Source organism: Muscardinus avellanarius, assembly GCF_963383645.1.
Source record: "Muscardinus avellanarius genome assembly, chromosome: 7".
Lineage (NCBI taxonomy): Eukaryota > Metazoa > Chordata > Mammalia > Rodentia > Gliridae > Muscardinus > Muscardinus avellanarius.
The window spans coordinates 15,690,059-15,700,265 of NC_137793.1; the positions used below are offsets into that span (position 1 = coordinate 15,690,059).

The window sequence follows — 10,207 nt, forward strand, 5'->3', positions numbered from 1 at the left end:
AATGGTTTCTCCGCTTTGGCGGACTTCAGATTTCTTGTTTGGTGGGGGTGGGGGGGAGGGCTCACCCAAACTTCTGCTTCTGAATGCATGCAATGTAATCCCGCAGAACACTGAAAATTAAAAAGGTCATTTAAGTTTCCTTTCCCCCACCCCTCAGGGAATAAATGCAGCCTTGAGAGAATTTGCTTTGCTAGTTTGAGCATATTTTCTAAAAAATATTCTTTCAAGATTTGGATAGAGAAATTTTCTTCTTAGATCATGCCTAGGAGACTCAATGTGGTGGTGCACATACCTGTAATCCCAGTATGTGGAAGGCAGAGAGAGGAGAGGTTCCAGGCTAGCCTCAGCAACTTAGCGAGACTCTCGGTAACTTAGTGAGACCCTGTTTTAAAATAATAAATAAGGGAGTGCTGGGAGTATAGATCAGAGGCAGAATGCCCCTAGGTTTAATCCCCAGTAGAAAAAGAATAGATTATGCTTAGCCAGAAAATTGCTTCAGGGGTCAAATTGGGGTAAAACTTGGAGTTAAAGAAGTGATTCTTCCTGGGCAGTGGGAAGTTCCAGAGGTCTGGGTCATGGTACTCTCTGTCTGAGAAAGTCCAGTCAAAGAGACCACTACTAACTGTATTAGATGTCAGTTCATTCTTGTCTGGGAGTAACTTAGCTCCTTCTATTTTTATTTTTTTTTTTTTGCAAAAATTGGTCCTGGATACATTTTATATATTTATCATTTTCCTTATAGAAATATAGGCCTGACTACTTGGGCCATTTCTGTCAAAACTAAACAATTTCTAGGCTAGTAAAAAAATTTAAGCATTACTGGTTTATGGGCCAATTTATAAAACTGTCATCTTTCTTGATGGTGTTTTTTTAAATTTGTGCATTTTTCTCAGAAACCCCTGTAGTTTAAAGATCCCCCTGCCCCCACTTTTTTATACAGTTCATTTCACATCCGTTACCCCCATGATATCCCTGGTGACTGAGTACAATTCATCCAGTTTCTATTATTCTCATTATAAAGGACAAAAGGGATAAAGGCAATAGAATGGCTTGTTAAGAAAAGCCAAGTTCTGGGAGAAATTGGCAGGCACCTATCAGTTACTGGTTTAGGAAAAGTGCTTCTAAATCCTTGCTTGGAAGGCAGGACCGAATGTGAAATTTTGGAGGCATTGTGATCCAGATGGTTTGCTTGTTCCCTTGCAAGTCTACATTTTCTTCTTTTTTGGAGGATGAAGGAAGAAAATGAAAGATAACCAAACTCAGATTTTAGTTAGATACATGTTGAGCAATGAATCCATTTTACACATGTTTTACATGTACTTTTTCCTACAATTACTAGTTAACATAAAACTATGATTACTTTCAAAGCCCAGGACCCATGTGCCTAGAGCAGTGTTCAGAGATAATGATGACCTTGACCATCTTGTCCTTCTGCTGGGAAATTAATCATTTCCTCCCATACCTTTAAACTTCAGGTCATTCATTGCTGTCTTTTTTTTTTCTCTTTGTTTTTTTTCTATAGTATTTATCCCCCACCCCCCTGCATTCCCTTTTTGTCTCCCACTGGGTAAATTTCTCTGCTCCTTGGTTGGTATATATTCTTATAAACTAGTTTAAAAGGTTGTAAAGGACCATTAAGAAGAAGAGACAGCCAGGCATGATGGTACACATTTGTAATCCCAGCATTTGAGAGGCTGAGACAAGAGGATCGCGGTTTGTGGACAGCCTCAGCTACTTAGTGAGGCCCTTGGTAACTCAGTGAGACCCTGTCTCAAACTAAAGAATAAAACACAGGGCTGGAGTATCACTTGAAGTAGAATGCCCTTGAGTTCAATCCCCAGTATTGTAAATAAAATAAAATTAAATTAAATTAAACGCTGGGGGTGTAGCTTAAAGGCAGATTGCTCCCTGGATTTTATCCCCAGTACCTAAAAAAAAAAAAAAAAAAAAAAAAAAAAAAGAGGAGGAAGAGTTTAGGCACCTGGAATCTGATAATGTCCTTGATATAAGAGATTTGGAGTTTCAGTTTGAATTGAAGGGATGAATTTTGTTATAAAACAGAGTAGAAAGAGAGGAGACAAAAATAATGTTACTATTTAGTTGTTCTTGCTTTGTGCTATTGAATGGATTTGAGTCCATCGGTTGGTGGTTCAATGGTGAGAAGTTGCTGTTTTTTTGTTTTTTCTTTTTAAAAAGAGGCTTCAGGGACTCTATGTCTCAGCAGTGGATCTCCAGACCCTAGGGTCAGGCTGTGGCAGAGGATTGGAGAGGGATCATCTTCTAAGCACAGTGTTTTGGCATCTTTGAAATGAGCAGCTCAGAGGATTGTCTGCAGACCATGGTCTTGCATCGAGGCTGGCATTCCCAGGATGGGTGTACTCATCAGGTGCCGGAGGGAGGCTGAAATTGCCTCTGGAAGCAGCTGAAACACGACGAGAAGATGGCAGTTTTGTGTGGGGACAGTAGCTACACATTGGCTTACAGGCCTGGGTGAGGCAATTCTTTGGGAAATGACCATGAGAAGGGAATATTGTAACAACTTCTTAGGACCATTGAAATTCAGGAGTCAAGCAATTTGTCATTTCAGTGAGAGAAGAGTTGTTGGTTAGACTCAAGTTACATGCTGATTTGTGAAGTCTGGTGACTATCCAGAGCTACGAAGAGCTGAAGTGTTGCTCTAGTTGCGGGCTAAGAAGTCACCATGACAGTTTAATGGATCCTGGCACAAGACAGGAGACTCTGGTTTAAAGGCAAAAGACTGGACCATTCTTGTCTCATCACAAAGGATGGACTTCCTGTTCACACTGGTTCCTTTTGTTCCTAAAGTCCCATAGGATAGTGCAAGGGTATGTGTCTTAGTTGAGGTATATCCCAAGGTTAGGAAGCCTTAACTCTTTTGATTTAATAAAGTTTTATATTTCCAAATATACAGTTAGTTGGACCTGTTCATGCATCTTTAGCAGCTGGGGTATCTCCATCCTTGGTGGTTCTGGTATAAATTACTTGACCTCTGTGCTTTGAGACCAGTTTGATAAGTCCTTTGCTGAGGAGTTCCTGAAGTACTGCGCTGGCCAGGGAGCCACAAAACTTCAGTCTCTCAGAGACCACTGCTAGAGTTATAAGCTTTTAGGTGAGAAATTCCTCTCAGAGTTTATCATAAGGAGCTTTGTCAAACAATACCAGATTGTTGAATTTGTCCCAAACTTTGTCTTTGGACCACTTCTTCTTCTTGGCCTTGGCCCTCGACTTGTTCACTGGGTCTTTGTCTTTCTTGGCTGATTTCCTAGTGTTTCTCTTCTTTTTGGCCTCCTTGGGGGGCATAGTGAAGCTCAGATAGCAGTGGCACCCACTGCAGCCCCACCAAGATAATGGACAAAAAAGCCTCAACTTTTTAATATCTTGCATATCTGACCAACTCATGCCACAAAAAGGAAGATACTATCATTTTTGTGTGTGTGGTACTGAGGATTGAATCTGGGGCATTCTACCTCTAAGCTACAATCTCAGTCTTATTTATTTTGAAACAGAGTCCTGCTAAGTTGTTAAAAGTCTAGCTATGATGCAGAGGCCATCCTCAAAATTGCAAGCCACCTGTCTCAGCCTCTCAAGTGCTGGGATTACAGACATGTGCCACCACACCTGGTAAAATATTTATTATTATTATTATTATTATTATTATTATTATTTTTATTATTTTACACTAGTTAAGAATCAAGTCTTCCCTCTGCCCCAGAGGAAAACACTATCTTCCAAGACTGTTAGCTATTTAAGTATCTTTGATGAAATAGTCCAGGAAGTATCTGGAAATGCCTCTGTTCAGAAACACTTGCAGAAATGTGAGCAACTCATCAAGATTTGTCGCCCAACAATATATTCTGAAGACTCATATTTTTTTATAATTACTGCAGATGTATAAGACTGAAGTCAATGGAGTAAAACCAATCACAGTAAAACAGAAGTAGTGTTTTGAGGGAGTGCTGTCTTTTTTAGGTTGCCTGAGTTATACTCACTGAAAGATTTTTTCCTCTGGTCTATAATTTGGATACATTTTCTAGGGTGTTATCTCTTTTCTCTTGTTTATTTAGGCTCCTCTGGCACAAATGCTTCAAACTTGTCTACAATTCTAATAGGGCTCAGTGTCGGGATGCAAAAGAAAGGCTTCAGACTGCATGTTCCAGGGTCCATTAGAGAGTAGTGACAGGGACCAGGAGATATCTTATCATATCCTGTCACTGTGAAAGAAGCTGATTGCTTCAGTAGATTAACTAGAGTCATGAAAAGTCTATGTGTGAGAGAATGTGTGTATATGAGTATATGAGAGAGAGAAAGAGGGCGGGAGAGAGAGAGAGAGTGGGGGGGACTGTTTATTGGCAGCCACTTACATTCACAAAGAGCCTGCATGCTTGTATGCCTTTAATACTGTTGGGCTAGTATATTTCACTTGAAGGCCTTTTAACGCTCTCAGATTTGTTCTGTCATTCTTTCAAGACCTGCAAATGGTAGTAGCCCGAGCTTCTTTCAATGATGCTTATGTCTGGTAAACCTGAGATTAGCCTCAGAAATATGTCTTATTAATTCAGATAGACAGTTCAAGTCAAAAGTGCAGTATTGCAAAGTCCTAAAGATTGTATAGGTAGAAGAACATAAATCGGTGTTTTAACTAAGCATTGAAAAGCAAAGTGGAAGAGGAAATGAGTATGTATTTTGCAGTTCAGTTTAGAGCCTCTGAGGCCTTTTCATAGCTAATCTGTTTGAGATTCTTTGACTAAGGTGGAGTGTATGTATTATAGGAGGCTCTAGCGGGCACAGTGTGATGGTAGCTTAATCTGACTGTGACTGCGTCTCACATATCACTGTACCCAGTCAATACTCTATTATTGCAAGTTAAGTGGTTTGCTACAGTACTCCACACACAGGGTATTAGAAGCTGTGTTCCCTAATTTCCTAAGCAATAATGGTATAAGCAGTATGCATTTTTTATTATAAAAACTAACAATTGCCTCCACAGAGTTAATGGTTTTTTATATTCCACCGGTGCCCAGGAGATTTCATTATAAATCAGAGCAAAATTAAACGTAAAACGTGCTAGATTTTGGCAGAATTGAATTTTCTTTGCGAAGGCTGATGTCTTCAGATTTTCTTGGAATCAAACTTTGGTTTTCCTCCTGGTGCTTTCTTTTTATTTTTTGAAATTTTATATAAATGGGTGTGTTGTTTCCTGATTAAAATTGATTTGGAATAATTATAAGCGCGATCATTCGCAGCTTGGGTCAGGGTCGCTGTCTTTGTAGCTCCCGGAGGCCATCTTCTTCTAGCCTCCTTGTGCTCACTGTTGTTTCCGTGTTCACTGTAGCTGAGACACAGAAGGGGTTATGAACTGCACAACAGAGGCTGTCCTGTGGAAGATCATTCCTTTTCTTCAGATGACTGCTGTGTTTATTGATTAGGGACTCGGTATTCAAGGACAGCATATACTTGGTGAACTGCTTATCTACTCATTTTACTGTTAAGATAAGATAAGAAAGGACAACACTTTCTTATTTGGATCTCACTAAGGGTCTCTCTAAGTTGTAGAGGTGGCTTCGAACCTGTGATCCTCCTGTCTCAGGCTCCCAAGTACTGGGATCACAAGTGTGTATCACCATGCCCAGCTTGTTACTCCAAATATTCTTAACTCTTAAAAGTCTTCTCTCTACATTTTGAATTTTCTTTTTTTTATGTCTCTTTATCTTTTGGCTATTTTGTCAAACTATGAATTCAGTGAATTAAGTTTAGATATCGGTCATGGCCTTCTTATTTCAAGTCAGTTGCCACAAGAGTCGTTTTATGAAAAGCTGACTTAATAATTGGAAAAGGGCTCAAAGGTTTAGCTAGAAAATGAGTCTTGGGTGCTTAACCATTTCTGAAACCTCTGGGACCTGACCAATAATTACTCTTTTCATCCATATGAAGACAGAAACATTTAGCATATGGGTTTTCTTTCTCCTCTAAAATCAATCAGAATATGTCACTTTGTAGTGTACTGTGGTCAATCAAATGTTGTGCCTTGTTCTTCTAAATGTAAATCTCCTAAAGATATTCTTCAAAAAGGACTGTCAAATTATTAAACGATAGGAATGTCGGTAGATAAAATAAATTCTTTCAGACATTTCACAGGGACGAAAGAATTAGGGAATTTTTTTTCTCTTTCTTTTCTTCATTCTCCTCAAGGGCTGTTTTGATTTTGATTTTCAAACACCATATTGGAAAACATTTTAACTGTGAATATAATTCTGAAAACACTTTGAGCCCTGACAATATCTGTCCTGGGCAGCCTCTTATCAAGCTGGCAAAAAACGGATCCTAGAAAAATAAGGAAGTATTTTTGTTTTCAGAATGCTTTATATGCAATTCCCCAGAAGCCGCTCAGAAAGATAGATACTCTTTTCTAAAAGGTTGCTGGTTTAGCACTTCCCAACTTATAAAGGTTGGGATTTCCCACTGGCTCAGCGGAGAGATTTGTATCGGTTATTTTAGATTCACTTAATAGCACATTTGTGTTTGAGATGAAGCGTGAGTCCCACTAGACAAGTAAGATTGTTCTTAAAAATTGGCCTCCCTCTCCCTCGCCCCCCACTATGTGTACTCAGATCTAAAGTAGAGTCTTCTAAATGTTATTCCACAGCTAGATATGACTTCCCATCTTAAAACGGCCGAGGTCGCTGCTCTTTCTCTTTGTAGAGGACACGCAGGGTATATATTGAGTGGATTGTGAAGGCTGGTGGTTTATCAATGCCTAAGTAAAGCTCCTCTAGATTTCACATTCCCCCCTCCATGCATTGGTGTAGATGGAAGTAAGGATGGAGTTGGTAACATGGGGAGGGGTGCTGTGACACCTACCCTGTCACCTGTGATTCCAGTCTGTTTATTTATTTTGTTTTCTCTCTTCCCATTTATCTTGCTATCTCTTGTTTAGCTTTTTTCTCCCACTTTTTGTGCTCCTTCAGGGCAGGGTTACATGTACCTTTGCATCCTCCAAATTATTATTATTTTTGTGGTGCTAGGGATTTTACCCAGTGGCATTTTATCTCTGAGTTACACCCCCAGCCTGATTTTTTTTATTCTTTATTTTGAAACAGGGTCTTACTGAGTTGCAAAGGTTCTCACTAAGTAGCCGAGGCTGACCACGAACACAGATCCTCCTGTCTTAGCCTCCAACTCTTGTATTATTGCATGTGAAGATCATTCAGAAATGTGCTAAATGCCTGAAGATGCCAGATGTGTGTGTCTTGGTCAAAAATTTCCTTAGGGAGGCCGGGCATAGTGGTGCACCCTTGTAATTCTAGCATTTGGGAGGCTGAAACCAGAGGATCCTGGTTCTCAGACAGCCTCAGCTACTTAGCAAGGCCCTTTGCAACTCATTGAGGGCCTGTTTCAAAAATAAAAAGACCAAAAAATAGGACTGAAGGTGTAGCTTGGAGGTACAATGCCCCTGGGTTCCATCCCTAGTACCATAAGAAAAAAAATTCTTTTAGGGGAAGGGAAGCTGGGCGTGGTGGCATACACTTGTAATCTCCACTCTTGGGAGGCAGAGACAGGAGGATCGCGCAGGTTCGAAGCCAGCCTCTCTGGCTTAAGAGACCCTGTTTCCAAATAAAAATATAAAATAGATCTGGGAGTGTAGCCCGGAGGTAGAAGGGTTTCTAGGAACCCCACTACCACCAAAAAAAAAAAAAAAAAATAGGGAAAGGGAAAATGTTACTTCAGTGTTTATGTCAAGCGTTAAACACACACACCTTCTTTTTCATGTTATTTTTCACAAGAGAAAAAACATAAAATTCTTCCTATTTTACCCAAAATGGAGAAACGGAGAAACTGAGGTCTTAAGTTGTAAATTATCTTATGTCCATCGTGGTTAGCTGGATCCAAGGTTCTAAACCAAGTTTGTCTGTGGGGAGCCATATTTTGCTGGGTTAGGTTGCACCTGCAATTAGCATCTAGGTCCCAGGCTCAGACTAGTGGGGTCTGGAGCACAGCAGAGCAGGCAGAGAGGGTTGGGGTAAAGGAGAGGCCTCTCTATAGACCTCATCCAAAGTGGGTGGCCTCTCCTTAGTGCCAGCCAGCTGTTACAAAAGCTCTTAAAAAAGAGAATCCACTCAGCAATAAAGAAGAACAAAATGATAGCATTTGCAGAAAAATCAATGGACCTGAATAACATTCAGTGAGATTAACCAGTCACAGACAGTGAAAGGTCATGTGTTTTCTCTCCGATGGGGAAGTAAGGGAGTAATCAGGATACCAGAGGGATTTCAGATAATGGAGGAGAAATTACAGTGGAGGGAGGGAGTTGGTCTAGGGGAAGGTGAATGTGGGAAGAGAGAGAATCCAGAAGGAATCGCTTTCATTGCCATTATGTACATGTGTGAGAAGACTGATGCTAATCTCAACATCTTGTACTGGGAAGGAGAGAGGAGGAGAAAGCCAGGAGAAAGCCCAGCAAGTGCTGCGGGCATGTACGTCACTCCCACTATGAACTACATTACCATGTGAGACCATAATGCACCCGTAAAAGGATTAAACAAAAATAAATATTAAGGCCAAAAAAAGAAAATCCATAGCACCGGGCTTTGGGAGCAGTTGTAAAAGTCTTTCACTGTTTCTTTTCTATCAACCAATTTAATACTAATGCTTGTAAAACATAAACAGTTCTAGGGGGCAGATTTAGGCCATAGTCTGAAAGCTTCCAATTGCTATCTGGAAGAATAGTTTCTTTCTTTCTTTCTTTCCTTCTTTCTTTCTTTCTTTCTTTCTTTCTTTCTTTCTTTCTTTCTTTCTTTCTTTCTTTCTTTCTTTCTTTCTTTCTTTCTTTCTGCGGTACTGGGGATGGAACCCAGGGGCATTCTACCTCTGAGCTACACCCCCAGCCCTATTTTTTATTCTTTACTTTGAAACAGGGTCTCACTGAGTTTGCAAAGGGCCCCAACTAAATAGTAGCTGAGGCTGTCCATGAACCATGATCTTCCTGTCTCAGCCTTCCAAATGCTGAAATTACATTTATATTTTTATAAGTGTGCACCACCATGCCTGGCTTTGAAAGAATAGTTTTAAAGAATTGTAACCTTCACTGATGGAGCACACTGCCTGTCAAGGAGAACTTGGAGAGCTAACTGCAGTGAATAGTTTGTTCTTTGTTCTTACGGATGGTACCTAATCATTGGTTACCTAGCTACTTGATGTGGAGTGAGGACAGAGAATGGGGATGTTGACTATTTTTTATACCTTATCGGAATGGCCTTCCAACTTGGAGATTCATCAAAACAGCCTACGAATTTATGGAGCAGTGAGCTGATGCGGTGTACTGAACTGTATACAGGTTTATTTATTTATTTATTTATTTATTTATTTATTTATTTATTGTGGTACTGAGGGTGGAACCGAGGGGCTTTTCTACTTCTGGGCTATGCTCCTTGACCTATTTATACTTTATTTGGAAACATGGTCTCACTAAGTTGCTGAGAGCCTTACTAAGTAGCTGAGGCTGGCTTCGAACCTGTGCAATCCTCCTGTCTCAGCCTTCCAAGTGCGAGGATTACAAGAGTGTGCCACCATGCCCGGCTACATCATTTTTTTAAAAGTTAGCCCACCCTATGTAGAAAGGGGAAGGAGGGAGATAAAGCACCTTACTCAAGGATACACAGCAGGTGAATGACAGAGCTGACACTTCAACTGATATAACTGATTTTGAAACCTTGCCCTTTCCTCTGCATGCGTCAGTATTGAGTTTAAAAACAGCTACAGGTTTTAAAATATTTCATCCAGGTCTGTGCGCTTTCATCCAGGGAATTACAAATGACACCCATACATAACTACTTTTGATTTTGGTGCTAATTACCAATTGTCCATTCTGAATAGATTTTTTTTGTTTTGTACTGGGGATTGAACCCAGGGCCATTCTACCTGAGCTACACTCTTAGTCCTTTTTTTTTTTTTTTGGTTTGTTTGTTTTTTGTTTGTTTTGAAACAAGGTCTCCCTAGGTTGCTGAGAATGTCACTAAGTTGGTGAAGTTCTAGAAGATACTATCCTCCCATCTCAGCTTCCAAGCCCTGGGATTACAGGCCTGTGCTACCACGCGCGGCCATTCTGAACATTTCAATAGCGCTGTTTGTTAGAAGTGGACAGCGTAGTGTATTGTTCTCAGTCCCTTCCATCTATTGTTATCCTGAATCA

At 40.2% G+C, this 10,207-nt stretch overlaps 1 protein-coding gene across 1 annotated transcript; it reads right to left on the minus strand.

The window, feature by feature from the left end:
• Positions 1-2,946: 2,946 nt before the first annotated feature.
• LOC308265730 (small ribosomal subunit protein eS25-like) lies at positions 2,947-3,321 on the minus strand (the record flags this gene model as incomplete). Its single annotated transcript, XM_080699562.1, is given in 3 exon segments — positions 2,947-3,126; positions 3,130-3,144; positions 3,148-3,321. Coding segments are annotated over 3 exon segments (369 nt in total).
• Between the last annotated feature and the right edge of the window lie 6,886 nt (positions 3,322-10,207).